Source organism: Gekko japonicus, unplaced genomic scaffold (assembly GCF_001447785.1).
Source record: "Gekko japonicus isolate JY-2015 unplaced genomic scaffold, Gekko_japonicus_V1.1 scaffold148, whole genome shotgun sequence".
Classification (NCBI taxonomy): Eukaryota; Metazoa; Chordata; class Lepidosauria; order Squamata; family Gekkonidae; genus Gekko; species Gekko japonicus.
The window spans coordinates 18,064-41,829 of record NW_015170892.1 but is presented as its reverse complement, the minus strand read 5'-3'; the positions used below and the strand labels follow the sequence as shown (position 1 = coordinate 41,829).

At 47.3% G+C, this 23,766-nt stretch overlaps 1 protein-coding gene across 2 annotated transcripts in view; it reads right to left on the bottom strand.

Annotated features, from left to right (window-relative positions):
• PRPSAP1 (phosphoribosyl pyrophosphate synthetase-associated protein 1) overlaps positions 1-23,766 on the bottom strand; it is a 47,215-nt gene that overhangs the window by 10,880 nt on the left and 12,569 nt on the right. For both annotated transcript variants that reach the window (XM_015418458.1, XM_015418459.1), the window contains exons 3-7: positions 18,722-18,774; positions 12,532-12,598; positions 6,754-6,926; positions 1,328-1,443; positions 202-257 (exon numbers count right to left, since the gene is read on the bottom strand). In XM_015418458.1, coding sequence (XP_015273944.1) covers positions 202-257; positions 1,328-1,443; positions 6,754-6,926; positions 12,532-12,598; positions 18,722-18,774 — 465 coding nt within the window. The remainder of the gene's footprint in view (positions 1-201; positions 258-1,327; positions 1,444-6,753; positions 6,927-12,531; positions 12,599-18,721; positions 18,775-23,766) is intronic.

Genomic DNA, 23,766 nt, shown 5'->3' with positions numbered 1-23,766 from the left:
CCTTGGGCAAGCCATGGTTCTAGCACAGCTGTCCTTGAAAAGAGCCGTTTCTGTCAGAGCTCTCTCAGCCCCACCTACCTCACATGGTATCTGTTGTGGGCAGGGAAAGGGGTAGGAGTTTGTGAGACACTCTGAGACTCCTCTGGGTAGTGAAGGGCGGGGTATAAATCCAATCTCTTCCTCTTCTTCTTCTACAATTACCTTTTAGCTGCGTCAGGAGACTTGGCTACAATTACTGCATTTCTGTAATCGGGAATCTAGATTAAAAAGAAAAGTTTTCACTTGTTAAACCAGCATCACCGATTAACTTCTTGGATAAGTCACTACTCTGCACAGAACACTTACTGCGTAGTAAAGAAAGTCAAACTAATATCAAAATACCCATAAGCACTCATTCTGCTTCAGACGTTTCTCTTCTTGCTGAATGCATTGCTGCAGGATAGGTACATCGGTATAGCCGACTTATGTGCCTGACTGCTCACAGCGGAAGTGTTCTTATTCCATATCAGTGATTCCTAACCTTTTTTGGATGATAACTCACACATCCAGATTTATTCGATCCAAGAGTTTTTTGGTGCCCTCGGCAAACTATGACCTCGACACCCATCTATTCCAGCTTTCCATTTTCTACAGTGCCCCAAAACAAGTAGCTTACCTGTAACTGATGATCTTCGAGTGGTCATCTATGCAATCACACCTATGGGAACGGCGCCTGCGTCGATTCCAATCTGGGAAACTTCTAAAAAGCTCAAAGCGATCTGGGGCCCCTCCCCCGGGGCACGCGCATCCTCCACCGCGCATCCCCAGAGGGCGGGGCCCCAGTATCCCACCAGTTCCTTCTGACCGCTAGAAACCTCCGGAGTAAATAGACTGAAGAGGCTTCCAGCAGTGGGGAAGGAGGGTGGGTGGTCTGAATGCATAGATGACCACTCGAAGATCATCAATTACAGGTTGTTGTTTTTTTTTAAAAAAAAAAACTGCAACAGGCACAAAAGCACAAACCAGAAATAACCTGCCTAGGTCCCAGGCAGAAAGCCTAGTCAGTAACAACCCCCCCCCCCAAAAAAAAAGCCCCAACAAGCCAAGAAATAAAATACCAAGCCCAGTAAAAATATATATATTTAAACTGCAAAAACAACAGGCTGGCAACAAAATCACTAACCAGATAGACAGAAGACCCCCCCCCCCCGAAAAAAAACCCAGAATAAAATGAGAATATTAAGGGATATTTTTTTTCTGACAAAGTGCAGTCATTTTCATTACAGAGAAAATAAAGGCTAGCTATGACCAAATGCTGCCAAATGTTGATAGATCAAAATAACTTCACCTCTTCCTGTATATACTGAAGCAAGAAAGGGGATGCCCTCAGATTGTCAACAGGAAAGCTGAAGAAGCCCTGGATTTCTTTCTGGTGAAGATCCATAGTGATGATGTGAGTTAAACCTAAAAGAAGGGGGAAAAGGTGAGATCTTAATTGCATTAAAGCACCTAATCACACTCTAAGCAATGGGGTTTCAACCTCACTCAAAATGGTCTCCGTTAATTGCCGACCAATACATGATCTCTTAGGCTGGGGTAATCGAGCAGGATTCTTGCTAACACCGTCATGTACGTTACAGATCCTGCTGGACTTTAGTGATGCCAGCAAAACAATAAATCACCGTGTATAAATATACAATATAAGCAGATATTTATATATAATGCTTTTAGAATTCAATTGTCAGCAAGATTACAACTATAACATCTTAAATGCGATCTTAGGCTTGGCAGTACATATGAAACATTACAGTATAGTTTCAGACAAACAACGGATTTCTAGTATAAGTCCGTTTACGAATCCTTCTTCAGGTTTGTCGTCTGTATTCTTATCTTCAATAGAATAGAGTGCTGCAAGCATCATTTCACAATGTAACTTCTTATACAGTTTTTTGCACGTTATCGCGTTTAATCTGGTGACTGGGGAGCTCCTATCATGCTCTCATGTGACAGAGTCTACAATGTGATATTTGGCTCAGCTTCCCTCAGGACTTTAGTGATGCAGCATGTTGCCTCATAGTGGCCTTTTGACTTTTACTAAATGTTTCCCTCCTTTGCAAACTGCAGTAGTTTAGTCGTGAGTCTCAAAAGCATTACTTTTGCCTTATATATAAAAGCATTTTGGTGTGAGACTCGCCTGAACGTTCCACACACCTTCCTAGCCTTTGGGTACCTGGCCTGTCCTGTCGCTCAGCGGGGGCCCAATCTCTAGGCTGGATTGCGTCCCTCCGTCGCTTCGGCCCCGCCCACAGACCCGCCAGGCAGCCTCTAGCCCTCAGTCTGTGCGGGGCCGCCAGGCGGGATGGACGCTCTGGCGCTGGGACGTGTGTGAGCCCCAGGTCAATCCTACCGCTGCCACGCCCCAGGCAGCCTCCAGAGGGCCGCTGGACTGACGGCCGTGGACATGGCCCACGGGCCCCCGCCACCCGACCAGCCAGGGGGCCAGTGGTGCGGGGGAGAAGCCAGGGACCGTGAGATGATCCTCCCACCACTGCGCGAGACCTCCAACCGCCCCTGCCTCACCTTTCCCTGCTCCGCAGCAGCCGGGCGCGGGGAGGTCTACTCGAGCCCCCCCGCCTCCGCACCCCAGTGCGAGGACGCTGACATGTGGCTGCATCCTGGCAGGGTGGGGGCTGAAAAGCCCCCGCTTCACTCACCTCTCTTCCGGCACCGCACTGACCGCCGCCGACCCATCTTCACCCGCCCCCGCCTTCTACGACCGCTTGGCGGCCTCCCGGAGGGTCAGGTGGCGTGGGGCCTCTCCGCTGGCGGTGCACTGGGCTCCTTGGCCCACCGGTGCCTCCAGCAGCTGTGGGAGAAGTCAGGATGGCCGACTTGGCCCACCAACGCCTTCATCCCGGCATGGGGGGGAGCCGCGCCTGGTCTCCTCCACCCGCAGGTGCCTCGAGCGCGCCAGCCTGGCAGGGCGCCGACTCCCCAGTGCGAGGACGCTGACATGTGGCTGCATCCTGGCAGGGTGGGGGCTGAAAAGCCCCCGCTTCACTAACCTCTCTTCCGGCACCGCGCTGACCGCCGCCGACCCATCTTCACCCGCCCCCGCCTTCTACGACTGCTTGGCGGCCTCCCGGAGGGCCAGAGGGCGTGGGGCCTCTTTGCTGGCGGTGCACTGGGCTCCTTGGCCCACCGGTGCTTCCAGCAGCTGTGGGAGAAGTCAGGATGGCCGACTTGGCCCACCAACGCCTTCATCCCGGCATGGGGGGGGAGCCACGCCTGGTCTCCTCCACCCGCAGGTGCCTCGAGCACGCCAGCCTGGCAGGGCGCCGACTGCCCTGTCGCGGGAGGGCCGCGGCCGGTCGCCTTGGCCCGCCTGGCATCGGGCCGGCACCATGGCCACGCGCCTTCACCCCATCACTGCTGGGCCACCCAGAGTGGGTGGGTGCCCACCGCCTGCCACCAGCGCCCGTTGTCTCTTGCTACAACGAGCCTTCTTCCTAGTGGAGCTATAAAGCTGAAAGAACTTTTATGTACCAAAGAGGAGGAGGTAGACCATTTCAAAGCAGAAAATCCTTTGGAGCCTACTGATATGTTGGATTTGATGATGAGAACTGTAAATCCAATCTCCTCCTCTTCTTCTTCTACTACAAGAGGGATTTCTGTTAGATTTATGGAGTCGAAGGCCCCCTTGAGATAAATAAAAGCCACATATAATCTCTCCCCTTTAAAAGATGAATATTTCTCAGTCAGGTGATAGAGAACTAGGCAATGGTCATATGTCAAGGAACCCCATCTAAATCCTATCTGTTCATGCCCCAGTATGGTTTATGATTCCATCCAATCAAGGAGCTTCTTTAATAAGTAAGCCGAATATAGCTCTCCTAGAGAAGAGAGAAGGCTGATTGGTCAATAACAGGATCACTTCTGGGCCCCTTCATAAATATCAGGATAATAACAGAATGTTTCCGTGAATCAGGTATTTGTCCACTGATGTTAATTTGAGTGAAAACTGGGGCCAGGACTGTGGCTCACCATAATGGATCAGCCTTGAATAGCTCCTTAGGGATTAGATCAGAGCCCGGAGTTTTTCCTAATTTTAATCCCGTGATAAGGCAAATGACCTCCTTAATTGATAGCTTGGGCCAGGATGCTGTTACATCAAGAGGAATAACAACAGATATAGCCACGAGGGGCTCTGGGGCAAGTGATGCTCTGTCTTCTTGGTGCTTGGGGGGGGAGCAACAGTGGGAGGGCTTCTGGTGTCCTGGCCCCACTGCCGGACCTCCTGATGGCACCTGGTATTTTTGGCCACTGTGTGACACAGAGTGTTGGACTGGATGGGCCTTTGGCCTGGTCCAACATGGGCTTCTCTTATGTTCTTATGATAGACTAGGCCCATTAGCATTCGAGAATAGCCTCTTGAAACAGACTTCCCACGTCAAAGCAGCAATACAGCATGGGATTTTAGAGGCTGGGTTTATAATAGTATTGACAATAGACCAGAAGGCCTTATTGTCAGTATTACTGATAACTGAAATCAGCTGTTCTCATTCTTTAAGGCCGATCTGTCTCCTCGTCTTAATCAGTCCTCTATACATTTTCTTCAGTTCCATCAACTCTTGATATTGCAGAGTTACTTTTAAACTCATGATGCTTCTGTCGGATGCACCTTTCTTTTGCAGTCACCATTAAACTAGCTATTCCTCTTAACGTCAGGGAATGTCCTATTGAGATTCTTTTTCACAAAAGTGGTCTAAACAGTTTTAATACTCATCTAGGGGCCCGGTCACACGGGCCAGATAGCACGGGGGGGGGGGAGGCGTGGCTCTTTGCGCCGGCGCAATTAGAACCACCAGAACGCGATCAGACGCAATGGCGGCACACCGCAGTTTTGTTTGTCAGCGCATGCGTGTCAAGGAGGACAGCCGGGGGAAAGCCGCACACCAGCACGATCACACGGAACGATTCCATCGGCAGCCCGTGGCAAACCATTTGCTACTACATTTGTTGAGATACTTTTTAACTGTGCAGCTTTGGCGGCACGCCACGGGTGCACTACGCTTGCCAGATGTTGCGGTATGATCGCGCCCTGAAACTCCGCCCAGCATGTGTGGCTCTCCTGCAGCAAATTCGGCGTGTGAATGGGGCCTAGATTATGCAAACAATTAGGCACTGAATCAAACTGCAAAACCTTGTTAACAAGAGTGTTACAAGGTCTGGAACCTATTATAGTTTGAGCCTTATTGCTAGAGTTAGATCACCACTGTAATAGACAGACCTTGTTTTGATTTTGTAGGAGAGGGAAACGTTGTGCTGGAATAAGATAATGCTCTGATGATAAGTCTATAGAGATGAAGACTGGGAGATGATCACTTCCCAAGAAGTCACCAACTTTTAGGACTTTAAAATGGGAGAGATATTCAAGCGGAGCCAGGAACAGTCTGTGATCTTTAAAAATGAAAAAGATCTTTCTTCAAATAACACTAATCTCTATTAACTAGGAGCACAGACACACAGGAAAATGGTATCAGAACAGCAGCACAAGTGTTACAGAAAAATAAGAGAGAATCAAGACATGAGGCTAGCTAATTTTTCAAGTCACAAAGTCTACCTTGACATTCCTTTCAGAGGAATGGGCACAAGAAACGCCAAAACTTTGAAACAGAGGCTGGTTGATATAGACTTTACATATTCTTTCTCCATTTCCTGGTTCTTGGCTTGTGCACCATCTACAGAGCAGGCTAAACTGTTTAACTCTTTGCCTCCCAACTGGGAGGAGTTCTGTTTCAACCTATCTTGAAATCAGGTCCGAGTGCTTGCATTTTCTGCCATTTACCCTTACCCAGTCATAACAAGGTGCACATCCTTGGTCTTTAATTGCCATAGCTCAGGAAATAAGAATGATCTCTCCTGCCTCTTTCTGGCAGGTGGACAAATGGTTATCAACTGTTCTACCCACGTGTCTCCATATATGGGGAAGATCTCCTCTTTGCCAGCAACAAGAAGATTTTATAGCCTGGTTTCCAAACAGGTGCGTTTCCTCTGAGGCCAAGGGCCTCATGGGGTGTTAATAGGGTTACCAAGTACTTACTGCGAATCGGCGGGGGACACATAGTTCTTGGCGGGAACATTCCCGCGGGGAAAACACACACACACTATACTGTTGCCCAGACGTGACATAGACACGTAGCTGGGTGACGCTCTGGCAATGGGGCTGAAAACACGATGGTACCATCGAGTTTTTAGCCCCATGGCCAGAGCATCGGCCGGCTACGTGCCCAGCGTGCTGACATCACATCTGGGTGACAGCGTGGTGCGACGCGGGTGTGTTACAGGCAGGAACAAGTACTTACCGCAAATCGGCGGGGGACACATAGTTCTTGGCGGGAACATTCCCGCGGGGAAAACACACACACACTATACTGTTGCCCAGACGTGACATAGACACGTAGCTGGGTGACGCTCTGGCAATGGGGCTGAAAACACGATGGTACCATCGAGTTTTTAGCCCCATGGCCAGAGCATCGGCCGGCTACGTGCCCAGCGTGCTGACATCACATCTGGGTGACAGCGTGGTGCGACGCGGGTGTGTTACAGGCAGGAATGTTCCGGGGGGAGATCATGCGCCCCCCGCCGATTCGCAGTACTTGGTAACCCTAGGTATGAATCAAGGCCTCCTGGCATGTCTCTGTCATAACAAGCTCCACCATTACTGTTCATAAATGAAGGAAGTAATACCTTGTTGCCTCTGAGCCCACTCACCTGCTCTGGCCAACATGGAAGCGAGGAGTTTGCAAACTATTGAGCCTCTCTTCCTCATTTTGCTTTGTTTGCTGTAGGGGAAGTAGGGAATGACCCCGATGATATTTTTGGCACAGGACGTCTTCAGTGCATAAGCCATGATCAGGAGTTCCATCACTGCCGTGTTTACATCTCTGAAACAGGTAAAACCAGCATCGTCAATCCATAGCCACAGCTTCTTGATTCTTCCCAAAAAACTTTTTTTAAAAAACAACCCAGACCAGATAACTACAGCCAGAAACCTTTGTGTAGGAAACCTTTGCTCAAGGTTCTGGGACAGCAAGCCTCTCTCAGCCTCATCTAGTGGTTTTCAAACCGTGTCGACAAGACCCTTGGGAGTCCAGAGAAACTTGTCAGTGGCTCTGCAACAAGAGGATCAGTAGCAGTAGAGAATCTTCCCAGAAGACGGCTTGCATGGCCATTTACAATCTTCTCAAATATGCAGCCAAACAAGAGCTTTGGGAACAGAGCATTGGGAGACCATTTGGTGTGGTGGTTAAGTGCGCGGACTCTAATCTGGGAGAACCGGGTTTGATTCCCCACTCCTCCACTTGCACCTGGCTGGATGACCTTGGGTGAGCCATAGTTCTGATAAGAGCTGTCCTTGAAAAAGAGCAGTTTCTGTCAAGAGCTCTCTCAGCCCCACCTACCTCACAGGTGTGTCTGTTGTGGGGAGGGGAAGGGGAAGGAGTTTGAAAGCCGCTCTGAGACTCCTTTGGGTAGTGAAGGGCGGGGTATAAATCCAATCTCTTCTTCCTCTTCTTCTTCTTCACTCTAGACCCTAGACTGACTTTCACTTTGTGCAGGCCCAACAAATCCTGCCAGGACTTTCCTTGAACTGAGAATGCATCCTAGAACAAGCTCAAGATCTTCTACAGCAGGGGTGTCAAACATAAGGCCCGGGGGCCGGATCCGGCCCATCCAGGGCTGTTATGCAGCTCGTGAGCAACTGATGCAAGGGAGGGAGTGCTGGGAGGGGGGAGTGGACAAAGCCACTCCATTATGCCCTTAGCACGGCAGAACAACCTCGCTTGCAGCAGTCAAGCATTGTGGGAGCATCTGCCCAGCATTGCACTGCTGCCTCTCCGATCTGCCTCTGTGGGTTTTCCTCTGCGCACCCCAGGGGGCGTTGCAGTGAGGATACACCAACTCGGAGCTTACCAGCTGCTGTCCGTTATACAGTTTCTATGCCCAGTACCTGGCATTACATTTTACGGCACACGTGGCCCGGCCCGACAAAGAGACATTTATGTCAGATCTGGCCCTCATAACAAATGAGTTTGACACGTCTGTTCTACAGTGTACGGATACTGCAAAGTGGACACGCAAGAATTCACTGGGAGTCATCGCAATATGGAAAGGGGTTCCAGAGGGATAAGAAGTTTGAAAATCACTGTCCTAACCTATCCAGCACAGATGTCGAAGAAAGACTGCAATGCGGTCCCCCTTTCTTGCAACACCCTCAATCATATCAGAAACTGAGTGCGGCGAAGGGGAATTCTAACATAGGCAGTTTGCCCCGATATACACGCGTTTCAGAAACGTTCCACAACCGGATTAAATGGGCCGTTCACACAGGCACATCTGTCAGGCGTTCCCCACCCGTACTCAAACCCGTCTTGTAACGCTTAGCTTCCGAGTTTAAAAGATACCTGGTGAAAGTGGTAGCAAACCCTGGAAAGTGCGATTATCCCGCGTCCATCCCGCACCAACAAAGTGTGAACGCCAAAAGCCACATTTTTCTTATGTGCTCATGCACATAAGCACTCATGCGCATAAGTGCATATCTCCAGATTGCAAAAAAAGAAAGCCGCACCTTACAGCCATGCCCCCGGGCCAACAGTGTGAACGCTCCCTCGCGCCTCCTCCCGGTATGCCCCCACATCAGTCGCTGCAGTGTGACCGGGAAAACCTGGAACAGTTTGTTCCGGCTCTTTTTTGTCACGACTCCCTCCCGCTTCAAACTGCCCATCTGAACTCAGCCGTGGACAGGACTGACTGCCCATTTTCCCCTCACCAACCCCCCCCTGTACACCTAGAGGGCATGCATTCTTCATGCATTTGGAAACAATTTAACCACATGTGGGCCTTCAGCCAGCCAATTATACTGATTATATTGGTGTGTAGGCTTAAATATGTCTGCTCATTTGTCTATGTTTGCTGGCTACATTATAAGAAGCTTGCCGCACATCATAATCTCTTGAATACAGTGAGTGATCCAGCCATGGCTCTCTTTCATCTGCACTTGTCATTGCACCAGACCGGGGCCCTCTGATTTCCCCCAATTACCTGGGGTGACACCTTTATGAACCCTTCCAGTACTCCAAGGCATCTCACTAAGTCAGTCTTCATTTTAAGCCCACTGCTCTCATTTTTTCATTGTAACTTCTCTTTTGAAAAGTAACCTACATTTAAGTAAAGGTAAAAGGTAAATGTTCCCTTGCTTGAAAGCCAGTCGAGTCCGACTCTAGGGTCTAATCTGGGAGAACCGGGTTTGATTCCCCACTCCTCCACTTGCACCTGGCTGGATGACCTTGGGTGAGCCATAGTTCTGATAAGAGCTGTCCTTGAAAAAGAGCAGTTTCTGTCAAGAGCTCTCTCAGCCCCACCTACCTCACAGGTGTGTCTGTTGTGGGGAGGGGAAGGGGAAGGAGTTTGAAAGCCGCTCTGAGACTCCTTTGGGTAGTGAAGGGCGGGGTATAAATCCAATCTCTTCTTCCTCTTCTTCTTCTTCACTCTAGACCCTAGACTGACTTTCACTTTGTGCAGGCCCAACAAATCCTGCCAGGACTTTCCTTGAACTGAGAATGCATCCTAGAACAAGCTCAAGATCTTCTACAGCAGGGGTGTCAAACATAAGGCCCGGGGGCCGGATCCGGCCCATCCAGGGCTGTTATGCAGCTCGTGAGCAACTGATGCAAGGGAGGGAGTGCTGGGAGGGGGGAGTGGACAAAGCCACTCCATTATGCCCTTAGCACGGCAGAACAACCTCGCTTGCAGCAGTCAAGCATTGTGGGAGCATCTGCCCAGCATTGCACTGCTGCCTCTCCGATCTGCCTCTGTGGGTTTTCCTCTGCACCCCCCCTCCCACCCCAGGGGGCCTTGCAGTGAGGATACACCAACTCGGAGCTTACCAGCTGCTGTCCGTTATACAGTTTCTATGCCCAGTACCTGGCATTACATTTTACGGCACACGTGGCCCGGCCCGACAAAGAGACATTTATGTCAGATCTGGCCCTCATAACAAATGAGTTTGACACGTCTGTTCTACAGTGTACGGATACTGCAAAGTGGACACGCAAGAATTCACTGGGAGTCATCGCAATATGGAAAGGGGTTCCAGAGGGATAAGAAGTTTGAAAATCACTGTCCTAACCTATCCAGCACAGATGTCGAAGAAAGACTGCAATGCGGTCCCCCTTTCTTGCAACACCCTCAATCATATCAGAAACTGAGTGCGGCGAAGGGGAATTCTAACATAGGCAGTTTGCCCCGATATACACGCGTTTCAGAAACGTTCCACAACCGGATTAAATGGGCCGTTCACACAGGCACATCTGTCAGGCGTTCCCCACCCGTACTCAAACCCGTCTTGTAACGCTTAGCTTCCGAGTTTAAAAGATACCTGGTGAAAGTGGTAGCAAACCCTGGAAAGTGCGATTATCCCGCGTCCATCCCGCACCAACAAAGTGTGAACGCCAAAAGCCACATTTTTCTTATGTGCTCATGCACATAAGCACTCATGCGCATAAGTGCATATCTCCAGATTGCAAAAAAAGAAAGCCGCACCTTACAGCCATGCCCCCGGGCCAACAGTGTGAACGCTCCCTCGCGCCTCCTCCCGGTATGCCCCCACATCAGTCGCTGCAGTGTGACCGGGAAAACCTGGAACAGTTTGTTCCGGCTCTTTTTTGTCACGACTCCCTCCCGCTTCAAACTGCCCATCTGAACTCAGCCGTGGACAGGACTGACTGCCCATTTTCCCCTCACCAACCCCCCCCTGTACACCTAGAGGGCATGCATTCTTCATGCATTTGGAAACAATTTAACCACATGTGGGCCTTCAGCCAGCCAATTATACTGATTATATTGGTGTGTAGGCTTAAATATGTCTGCTCATTTGTCTATGTTTGCTGGCTACATTATAAGAAGCTTGCCGCACATCATAATCTCTTGAATACAGTGAGTGATCCAGCCATGGCTCTCTTTCATCTGCACTTGTCATTGCACCAGACCGGGGCCCTCTGATTTCCCCCAATTACCTGGGGTGACACCTTTATGAACCCTTCCAGTACTCCAAGGCATCTCACTAAGTCAGTCTTCATTTTAAGCCCACTGCTCTCATTTTTTCATTGTAACTTCTCTTTTGAAAAGTAACCTACATTTAAGTAAAGGTAAAAGGTAAATGTTCCCTTGCTTGAAAGCCAGTCGAGTCCGACTCTAGGGTCGCGGTGCTCATCTCCGTTTCAAAGCCAAAGAGCCAGCACTGTCCGAAGATGTTTCCGTGGTCATGTGGCCGGCATGACCAAGGCGCATGGAACGCTGTTACCGTTCCCACTGAAGTGGTACCTATTTATCGACTTGCAATTTCTTGCTTTCGAACTGCTAGGTTGGCAGGAGCTGGAACTAGAGATGGGAGCTCACTCCGTCATGCGGCAACTCGGGTCTCGAACTGCTGAACTACCGACCTTCCACAGCCTGCAGTTCAGCGTCTTAACCACTTGAGGCACCGCAGCTCCGGTTTGCTAAACCTACATTTAACTTCCCTCATTTGGTTTGTTCATCATCTACCTTCACCACAATGCACTTGATATGATGCTTCAAACACAAGAAAGCTTTGTTCTCAAATGAAGGAAACAGCCAAGAATTACATAAAGCCAACCCCCCTCCACCCAAGCAATTAAGACAGAAAGTTAACAATGGCTCCGATCACACACAGAGTTTGTCGCGGAAGAGCAACGAATGCCGGATGGATTTTTAGGGTGCAATCACACCGCAACATCTGGCAAGCGTTGCACCCGTGGCCAACCAGTGGCGTCCGGCCATGGATGTAGTTAAAAAGCCCCTGCCAAACTCCACAGGCAAATGGTTTGCCACGGGCCACAGACGGACTTGATCCGTGTGATCGTGCCAGTGAGCACTTATTCCCTCTGGCCGTCCTCGTTGAAGTGTGCTGGAAGCACGCGCCAACGGACAAAACCCCGGCGCACCACTGTCATGTCTGACCAAGTCCATCAAATTTGTGATGACCAGGGCTAGGGCGTTTTCGGTGGCGGCTCCTATCTGGTGGAATGAGCTCCCAGGGGAGATCCGGGCCCTGCGGGACCTTGTACAGTTCCGCAGGGCCTGTAAGACGGAGCTCTTCCGCCAGGCTTTTGAATAGGAGTTGCCACCACCATTGTTCCATCAACGCCCTATAATTTTCGCACACTGTCAGCACTGGTGCGGGTTCCATCGGAGGGAGTGGGACACGCCTAGGGACAACAGGGGGGAATGGGTAGGCAATTATATCATGGAGAACACCATCTTGATTGTAAGAATTTGGATATGAGTAGAGGAGCACTGGAAATGTTTTAAGAACTTTTGTTAATTATTTAATTGCTCATTTTGTAATTTTAGTCTGTATTTTATTGTTTTATTGTTATTATCCGGCGTTATGCCCTTGTTAGCCGCGCTGAGCCTGCGGGGAGGGCGGGATAGAAATCTAAATAAATAAATAAATAATAAATAAAAATTTACCTCGGGATTGTCTGAATAATGAAAACATCCTGGCCTCGGACAGATTCTTTTATTTCAACCCTTGTTTCTGAAGAGAGGGAACAAAAGATTTACACTTTAAAAAGATGCACTTTGCTTGCAAAGTTAGCCCAATAGCGCACGCACCTCCAAACAACAAGCCTAGTAGTGTTGGCTGAGGAGAAGAACTTTTAAATGTTCCCAGAATAAATTTTTATAGACAACTTCCTCAACGGATGTCTGAAACAACAGGCCTTCAAACCTTCAGGGTCCGCCCAATGTCTGATCATTTTCATCTGTACATTCAGCACCACCAGAGAAGTGTGAGAAATTTGCTGTTCAAATATTCTAGTTGGTCAGAGTTATAAGGAAAATGGGAAGAGAAAAGGGCAGCTTGTGTATCACAAGTCTGTGACAGGATGGTAGCAGCAGCCATTTTACGTGGCGCTTCAGTCAGCGGCGGCTGGCGCTCCCCGAAAAAAGAGGTGTGAAGGAGAAGGATCCCCACCCCAGATTTCCCTCCCCTCAAAAGAAATTCAACAGAAAAACAGGGGGAAAATTATCCTGAAATATTTTGAGAATAAGTGAAGATTTCAGAACATTGTTTTAGCTTCCCTTTACTTCTTCAGAATGCTTTCCCATAACTGGTGCAGACATCTATAAGCAGGGGTCATTTCGTAGAAAAAGAGGCGCAGGAGCTCATTAGCATAACTCATTAGCATAACTCATTTGCATATTTATTTATTTATTTATACTTTCAATTTAATATCCCGCTCTAATCCCATAGTTGGGGTCTCTGAGCGGCTTACAAGTTTTCTGGTGCTAATCACCATTTTTGTACCTAACTAAGGCCACAATGTATGTAAGGGGAAGGGACAGCCTACCAGCACCCCCACTGTGGTGTCTTTGTCGTGATGTTCTCCGTCGGGTCGGGTCGGCTCGGTCGGACGGGACTCTGGACTTGGCGGAGGTGTTTCTTCTCCGGCGTTCGGTGGTGGTGTGCTCTTCTCCTAGACGTGCCGCTTCGCTTGCTTCCGGCCCGGCTATGTCCTTTCCGGCTCCGCTGGGCTGGTGCTCGGCATCTGCGCACACCCCATCATCTTTTTCCTCTGATATCATCAGAAGTGTCAGAAGGCAACACCCACCGCTCAGGCTCCACTGGATTGTTTTGGATTGCTAGCTATTGGGGGGGGGACACGCACAGATCTGTCCTCAGAGAGGAGGGAGAGCTTGTACCTGAATAAAACTTGGTCTTAAAGGTGCCTGTGACGACCCCTTATCTGGGGAGGCCTGGTTTCACTTTAAAAGGGTTCTTTTTATTTTGTTCAACTGGGTAGGTTAGGCTGCCACCAGGAAATTTTAGGCTTTCCGAACCTTTATACTTTCTTTTGGCTATCACTGGATAGTTAGGTCGAGTTTTTAAGTCTCATGAGGGTCTATGTGTTTCCTGAGGAATTATTTCTTTCAGAGCGGGCAGACTTAAATAAAAGAAGATTTATTGAAACAGTTCATAAATAAAAGTGTAGAACAATGTAACCAGTAATGTGAATAATTTTAACAATTTCGTTGTGTCTCACACAGGATTTGCTACCTTTCTGACGGATTTTTCAAGTAACTTTGTAACTCATTACTCAGGGTCATATACGTTTCCTATTTCACTCCAGTCTGTCACTCAGACTTTCATTTAACTTTTGCTTCCTTATACATTCAACTTTTCTTCATACACAGAACTTAACTCTTGTATCACACACAAGACTGTCTCTCTCCCTCAGACCTCAGAACGAACTAACAACTGTCTTTATCAACTGTCAAACTTCTAACTGTCACTCCTGAAGGACATGCCCATTCATCCACTCAGAAACACTTTCTAAAACCCCTCCCCCTCTGTCAATCACACAGCCATGCAACCAAACTTTTAAAGAGACACACACACATATAAAACAAGGAATCGTTACAATGCCACTGGACTGTTTTGGACCAGGGGAGGGGAGGGGGGCTCTGCAGCTTACCTGGTGCTTCTTGCTCTGACTGAGGGCTGCTGGGAGCAGGGGGTGGGGCTTGTTGCATGTGCCCACCCCCCTGGGCTCTTTACTGCCAGAGCTCCGCTCCTGCAGGAAATGGCCCCTGTCTATAAGCATCAAGTAATTGCTACATAGCATACATATGTACACCCCTTAAGCCCCTTAGCTTCTTGAGATTCCTCCATCCAGCATGTGAAAAAAACCTGGCTTGTATTTAGAAATACACACCACAAATCAAGGGACAAACTAGCATGTGAGAAAGGACAGAAACCTGTTTCAATCCATGAAGTTCATGGGAATAAAAAGGAAAGTTCAGACCTGAATCTAGAGACCCAGGTCTAAAACCCCACTCTGCCATGAAAGCTCACTGGGTGCACTGCTTGCAAAGTTAGCCGAATAGCACATGCACCTCCAAATAAAAAGCCTAGTAGCTGCGGTGGCTCAAGTGGTTAAGACGCTGAACTGCAGGCTGTGGAAGGTCGGTAGTTCAGCAGTTCGAGACCCGGGTGCCGCAAGATGGAGTGAGCTCCTGTCTCTAGTTCCAGCTCCCGCCAACCTAGCAGTTCGGAAGCAAGAAATTGCAAGTAGATAAATAGGTACCACTTCGGTGGGAAGGTAACAGCGTTCCGTGCGCCTTGGTGTTTAGTCATGCCGGCCACATGACCATGGAAATGTCTTTGGACAGCGCTGGCTCTTCGGCTTTGAAACGGAGATGAGCACCGCAACCCTAGAGTCGGATTCGACTGGCTTTCGAGCAAGGGAACCTTTACCTTTACCTAGCATTGCCTGAGGAGAGGATCTTGGGCCAGCCATACACTCTCAGCCTAACCAACCTCACACAGTTGTTGATGTGAGGATAAAATCAAGCGCGGAGAATGATGTTATAAATTTTTGGTTCCCACTGGGGAGAAAAGCAGGATATAAATAAAAAAAAGACTAACTTTTCAAATACTGATTCTCCATTTCTTACATTACACAATATAGGGTTCAGTTACTATGATACAATCTGTGATGATTTATCCTTAAGTTTAACTCAATATCTAGATTTACTGATTAAATTCTTGATAATTGATCAGTTCAGCTGGAATCAGACACTGTTTTGGGTTTTTTGTTTAAAAAAAAAAGCAGTTTGAAGACATTGTTTATTATGGTATGTAGGCTATTTTCACTGTTGTTTCTGGTCAACCAATGTTGCAAGGTTTTACATTGTGGATACTACTGGCTGCATAGAGAAGAGGCACGTGGCAGCTGCTGAAAACAAAATACAGGAGTGTTATCACCACAGCCCAGAAGATTATTGGCTGCCCTCTCCCGTTCCTGGAGGAATTGTATAGTTCTTGATGCTTGAAAAAAGCAAAGAACATTCTGCAGGATTTGTCACACCCTGAACACTCCCTGTTTGAACTGCTGCCTTCGGGTAGAAGATATAGGACAATTAAAACAAGGACAAACAGATTAAAAAATAGTTTTTATTCGAGAGCTATTATTGCTTTAAATGCTGTATGAAATTGGAATTTGGGTGACATTGGTGGTTTAAGTTGCAATGTGAACCTTAAGGGAGTCATGGGATGGTTGTGAATGGTTGTGTGAGTGTGTATGAGTATGGTTGTAGATCACCGAACGATTGCACCTTTCATTTCGTTGTACTATGTACAATGACAATAAAGTGTATATTATTATTATTATTATTATTATTATTATTATTATTATTGGTTTGATCCAACAGGAGAGTTCTGAATAGTAATTTTTATTTATTTATTTCTTCAAATTCATACAGGACCAATGAAACGGCAACATACAGACAAGTCAGAACAAAAATCATAAACTATTAAGATATCCTATCCCATCGTAGCTGGATTCCTTACAATGATACGCTGGTTCAGGATCGTGAGAGATGACACTGCTTCCTTCGGCAGCAAAATGTTTGGTTGCTGCTTCACCAAATAAACCAGCTTACTAGTTATTGGAACTGATACACAAATGTCTTAATGACCCAGGACTGAAGTAGTTAGAGATTGTTTACAGGGCATACCCTGGAATGAATCTGAAGATAGGTCCCCCTGACTCTGAATTTCAGTTTGGTTTGGGCTGGGGTCGTCATTTCCAATAGGCGACACCTTCCTGGAAATGGCACACATTTTCATAACACGATCCATGAAGCAAACTTTGGTTTGTAAAACTCAAGCCAAATAACCTAGGTAGCTCTAATGGAACAAATCAATGAGCACCACAGCTGAAATCTTGCAACAAGCCAACAGATTTAACAAAGACAGAAGTGACATAAGCAGGGGTCATTTCCTGCAGGAGCACACAGGAGCGGAGCTCCGGCAGTAAAGAGCCCAAGGGGGTGGGCACCAATGTTCCCTCTAAGCTGTGGAGTCTTGTGAGCAAAAATTCTGCTTTGTGAGTTACTGGCTTTAAAGTTGTGAGCCAGTGATTTGGCTACTGCATAAATCAGTTAGCTCTAGAGCCCTCCTTCCTGAGCCAAGGCAAACGTGTGTGAGCTGGAGGCTAAAAAATTGTGAGCTAGCGCACACTAACTCAGCTTAGAGGGAACACTGGTGGGCACATACAACAAGCCCCACCCCCTGCTTCCAGCAGCCCTCAGTCAGAGCAAGAAGCAGCCAGGTAAGTTGCAGAGCCCCCCTCCCCTGGTCCAAAACAGTCCAGTGGCACATTTAAGACCAAGCTTTATTCAGGTACAACCTCTCCCTCCTCTGCGAGGACAGATCTGCATGTCCCCCCCTCCAATAGCTAGCAATCCAAAACAGTCCAGTGGAGCCTGAGCGGTGGGTGTTGCCTTCTGACACACTTCCGGTGCTGTCAGGGGCTGTGGCATATGCAAATAAGTTATGCTAATGAGTTATGCTAACGAGCTCCTGCACCTCTTTTTCTACGAAATGACCCCTGGACATAAGAAGTCCGCAGCATCACAGAAACGTACACCCAGATTGAATGTGCTTGTCTGAGCTCACCAACATAAATCTAAGTCAGCAATGTGGTTTCTGTTCTTGCCAGAACAAATGCCATATCTCACTTTTCAGGTGCCACTGAGAGAACTCCTTATTTGATTTTCTAACTCCTGCCCTGATTTTTAATTTTCCATTGAAACTATTGTCTAACTTCAGAAACGGACGTCTCCTCAAGGTATGTTTAGCTGTTACCCGCTCGTGGGTGCTAAGACTGGTGGCGTGACTGACAGGTGAGTTTCTCTGAACGACACAGCAAGGTTACTTTGCACAGACCCTAACCCTGACTCACCTCCATTGAGAGAGAAGGTTTTTATTGTATTTAGCCATAGGCCATTACAAACCACAAACAGAGAAGAATGCAACAAAACATGGAACATTGTATAAAATAAAATACGTTGGATCAGGCCAAAGGCCCATCCCGTCCAACACTCTGTGTCACACAGTGGCCAGAAATACCAGTGCCATCAGGAGGTCCAGCAGTGGGGCCAGGACATTAGAAGGCCTCCCACTGTTGACCCCCCAAGCACCAAGAAGACAGAGCATCACTTGCCCCAGAGCCCCTATCTATATCTTGTGGCTAATAGCCACTGATGGATCTCTGCTCCATATGCTTATCTAATTCCCTTTTGAAGCCATCCATGCTTGTAGCTGCCACCCCTTCCTGTGGCAGTGAATTCCACGTGTTAATCACTCTTTGGGTGAAGAAGTACTTCCTTTTATCCGTTCTAACCCGACCGCTCAGCAGTTTCATGGAGTGCCCACGAGTTCTTGTATTGTGAGAAAGGGAGAAAAGTACCTCTTTCTCTACCTGCTCTTTCCCATGCATAATCTTATAAACCTCGATCATGTCACCCCTCAGTCGTCGTTTCTCCAAGCTAAAGAGCCCTAAGCGCCTTAACCTTTCCTCATAGGGAAAGTGTTCCAACCCTTTTATCATTCGAGTTGCCCTTTTCTGCACTTTTCCCAAAGCTATAATATCCTTTTTAAGGTGTGGTGACCAGAACTGCACACAGTATTGGCTAGTTCCCCTAGGAACACAAATAAAAGCTTCAAACTGATAAAATACCAGATAAAAATTTTGACCTAGGCTGGGAGTACAATGGGCAATCAAAAATGTAATGGGAGAGATCCACAATAGCAGGAGAGCCACAAATACATAAACGCTGTGCCTTGGGTGTTCTACTTTAGCGGCCAACTCACCTCCATTGGTTTCTTGATACACCACAGCTTTCCCCAGTTCAGCACCTAGACGCCTGAAGAAAAGAGAGAAAGAGAGATGCCAGAAGATTCAGATTCTCATGCGATAGTGGTTGATTTGTATAGAATGGCTCATATCATGCAAACTCTAGCTGTGAACAGTACCAACAAATATCTGTACTAAAAGACAAGCTTGGAGGACAAATGGAGGATAGCTATATGGTATAAATGACATTGTTCTATAGGATACTTACAGGCCTTATCAAATACTGCAGCTCAGTAGGGCACAAATTACTTTAGATAGATAGATAGAGAGCCAGTTTGGTGTAGTGGTTAAGTGCACGGACTCTAATCTGGGAGAACCGGGTTTGATTCCCCACTCCTCCCCTTGCACCTGCTGATGTGACCTTGGGTCAGTCACAAGCTCTGGCACAGCTGTCCTTGAAAAAGAGCAGTTCCTGTCAAGAGCTCTCTCACCCCACCCACCTCACAGGGTGTCTGTTGTGGGGAGGGGAAGGGAAACGAGTTTGTAAGCTGCTCTGAGACTCCAAGTGAAGGGTGGGGTATAAATCCAATCTCTTCTCTTCTTCTTCTCTACTGACTGGTCCTTTTTAACTGGAGATGCCAGGAATTGAACTTGGGACCTTCTGCATGCCAAGCAGAGGCTTTGCCATTGAGCCACAGCCCCACTTCATGGCTCTCCAGGGTCTCAGGCTGAGGTCTTTCACATCACCTCCTACCTGGTCCTTTCAACTGGAGATGCCTGGGATTGAACCTGGGACCTTCTGCCTGCCAAGCAGATGCTCTGCCACTGATGCTGAAAGAGCAGTTTGTGTCAGAGTTCTCTCAGCCCCACCCACCTCACAGGGTGTCTGTTGTGGGGAGGGGAAGGGAAAGGAGTTTGTAAGCCGCTCTGAGACTCCAAGTGAAGGGCGGGGTATAAATCCAATCTCTTCTTCTTCTTCTTCTTAGAGGGAACACTGCTCATAGGGGCATTGACTGTTACCCTACCAAAACATACAATTCAGCACAGAAAAAGAAATTAAGGGTAAACTCCCATTTCTAAATATCATGGTTATCCACAAAGCTAACCTTCAATTAGGTCACAAGGTCTACAAAAAAACCAACTCACACGGATCGCTGTTTATACAAAAACTCCGACCACCACCCTCCGTAAAAAAGAGGCATCATCAAAACATTAGCAGACTGTGCAAAACGGATATGTGAACCACACTTTCTCAACAATGACTCAGCCCTACCCCACCTTCCTGAGTAGATATAAATTACCTGCCTACCATTTTTCTTCTCATCTTGACACAGAGAGTACTCCACCTTTCTGTGTTATAATTCTAAGGATGCCAGTCACAGCTACTGGCGAAACATCAGGCACTACAATGCCAAGACCACGGGTCATACAGCCCGGAAAATCAACAACAACTAAAAGATTTTTGTTTGAAGCAATGAGAATAGTGGATTTATGTTAGAAGATTGTTTCTTTGATCTGAATACATTTGTTGATTCTAAATAATTCGGGGCTCGACAAATCCCAAATGCTTGCCCATTGTGGCATCTAGAAATTTCATTGTGGTGCCTAGTATTTTCAGCAATGACTTTATTATAGCATCTCTCAGCAATTCTCAGGGGACATTCAAAGCTTATTTATTATTTGGCATCAAACCATTCAACATCACAGTAATCCAAGTCTATGCCCCAACCACTGATGCAGAAGAGGCTGAAGTGGGCCAGTTCTATTCCTGAGCTAGAGTATCTGACTAGGACTGCAGAGGCCTGGGTTCAGGTCTCTACTCAACCACGAATGTACCTTGCTGGGTGAGCTTGGGCCAATCATTCTGTCAGCCTAACTTTCCTAACAGGGTTGTTGTGAAGACCAATTGGACAGAGAAAACTATGTACACCACTCTTGACTTCCGTGTAAAAAGGTAGAATAAAAATGCAACAGAGCCAAAGTCAGCAGGGATGAACTACACAGAAAGGAAGCAAGTTCACCAGAGAGTGACATTCAACACTTGGATGAGGTTACTCACATTTGCCCTACATTATTTCATGGCAAAGAAGGGCTTTGTTTGCTCATAAACACTTGCTTCAGCAAAGTACAGATCTTGTTAAGTGTACATGTCAGACACAAAGTATAAGACAGGGAATGTGAGGGACAGGCAGCATGTAAGAAGGATTCTGCAGAACGAAGAGCATTAAGCAAGAGACGGCACCTAATGCGTGTGGTAACAGGCCGAAGGGACAACAGAGTTCACCAAGGCAAGAAACAGAGCCTGAACATCAAGGGAACTACATGTCTTTGGGTATTGCGCTATCATTCATCCCTTGAACTTTCTTAGCTGGACATGATTACAGTGTGGATCCCCTTTGTATCTGAGGTGTTCTGGTTTGTTGTTGTTCAGTCGCACAGTCGTAAAGGACAAAAACGGTAGGGACCTAACAGAAGCAGAAGAGATTAGGAAAAGATGGCAAGAATACACAGAAGAACTATACAAGAAAGACCTCGATGTCCTTGACAACCACGACGGTATAATCACTGACCTCGAGCCAGACATCCTGGAATGTGAAGTTAAATGGGCCTTAGAAAGCATTACTAACAACAAAGCTAGTGGAGGTGATGGTATTCCAGTTGAGCTATTCAAAGTCTTAGAAGATGATGCTGTTAAAGTTCTGCACTCCATTTGCCAGCAAATTTGGAAAACGCAACAGTGGCCACAGGATTGGAAAAGGTCAGTATACATTCCAATCCCAAAGAAGGGCAATGCCAAGGAATGTTCAAACTATCGCACAATTGCACTCATATCACACGCTAGCAAGGTCATGCTCAAGATCCTACAAGCTAGGCTTCAACAGTACGTGGATAGAGAACTACCAGAAGTACAAGCTGGGTTTCGAAGAGGTAGAGGAACTAGAGATCAAATTGCCAACATTCGCTGGATTATGGAGAAAGCAAGAGAGTACCAGAAAAATATCTACTTCTGCTTCATTGACTATGCTAAAGCTTTTGACTGTGTGGATCACAACAAACTATGGCAGGGCCTTAAAGAGATGGGAGTACCAGACCACCTCACATGTCTCTTGAGAAACCTGTATAAGGGCCAAGAAGCGACAGTTAGAACCGGATATGGAACAACTGATTGGTTCAGCATAGGAAAAGGAGTACGACAAGGATGTATATTGTCGCCTTGCTTATTTAATATATATGCAGAGTACATCATGCGAAATGCTGGCCTGGATGAATCACAAGCGGGAATTAAGATTGCTGGGGAAAAGATCAACAACCTCAGATATGCAGACGATACCACTCTGATGGCAGAAAGTGAAGAGGACCTCAAGAGCCTCTTGCTCAGGGTAAAAGAGGAGAGCGCAAAAGTGGGCTTGAAGCTCAACATCAAAAAAACTAAGATCATGGCATCCGGCCCCATCACTCCTTGGCAAATAGAAGGGGAAGCTGTGGAAGTAGTGACAGACTTCACGTTCCTGGGATCCCAGATCACTGCAGACTGTGACAGCAGTCATGAAATTAAAAGACGCCTGCTCCTTGGGAGGAAAGCGATGGCGAACCTAAACAGCATGATAAAAAGTAGAGACATCACCCTGCCAACAAAAGTCCGCATGGTCAGAGCAATGGTATTCCCAGTAGTCATGTATGGCTGCGAGAGTTGGACTATAAGGAAGGCTGAGCGCCAAAGAATAGATTCTTTTGAACTATGGTGCTGGAGAAGACTCTTGAGAGTCCCTTGGACTGCAAGAAGATCAAATCAGTCAGTCCTAAAAGAAATCAACCCTGACTGTTAAGAACATAAGATACGCCAATGTTGGATCAGGCCAAAGGCCCATCCAGTCCAACACTCTGTATCACACAGTGGCCAGAAATACCAGTGCCATCAGGAGGTCCACCAGTGGGGCCAGGACATTAGAAGCCCTCCCACTGTTGACCCCCCCCAAGCACCAAGAAGACAGAGCATCACTTGCCCCAGAGCCCCTATCTATACCTTGTGGCTAATAGCCACTGATGGACCACTGCTCCATATGCTTATCTAATTCCCTTTTGAAGCCGCCCATGCTTGTAGCCGCCACCCCTTCCTGTGGCATCTCTTGTCAAACCCAAATCATAGCACAGAGGATGTTTGATGAAGATGCAGATCACCCTACGCTCCTTTGAGCAAAAGGAGAGATAAAAGTTAGTAAACATTAAAACAGATTTACAAAGTTACACGGAGGTCCCATAGCCTATTTTTTAGTTTAACAAAAAGATCAATCTTCTGCTAGGTCACTGGAGCGGGCTAAATTCCACTGCAAGCTGGATCACCTCCATGCACTTGAAACTCTGTGGTCCCAGAGTACAAAAGTGTGTACTTTTCCTATGAACAAAATGTTTATAATGGCATCTCGACAAAGAGTGCTTTAGAAAGCCGGTACAATGATCATATCACATCAATTTCAATTCGGAACATTTTTCAGGATACTTGAGCTGTGTGGGTTCTAACCAGGGTTGAATTCCAGTAGAACAAGATTGTTGATAAGGGGAAAAAACCAACAAGTTGAAGAGTGGAGTTAATTTCAAATAGTCATAATCCTAAATTCATACCTGGATCATGCTAGTATACCAAATCAGGTGCAGGAGTACCCACTTCTTACTGCTTAGAACAATTTTTATATTTACTTACCAGCAAGTGTTTTCAGACATGGGCTGAATATAACTGTGTATCTGATCTAAAGATGTATGACAAAGGATAACCATTTCAATTCAAAATGAAGTTCTCATTGGCAAGCATAAAGAAAAACCTCTAGTCTGCATTAAGGTAAAGGTAAAGGTTTCCCTTGCTCGAAAGCCAGTCGAATCCGACTCTAGGGTTGCGGTGCTCATCTCCGTTTCGAAGCCGAAGTGCCAGCGCTGTCCGAAGACGTTTCCGTGGTCATGTGGCCGGCATGACTAAACACCAAGGCGCACGGAATGCTGTTCCCTTCCCCACCGAAGTACCTATTTATCTACTTGCAATTTCTTGCTTTCGAACTGCTAGGTTGGCAGG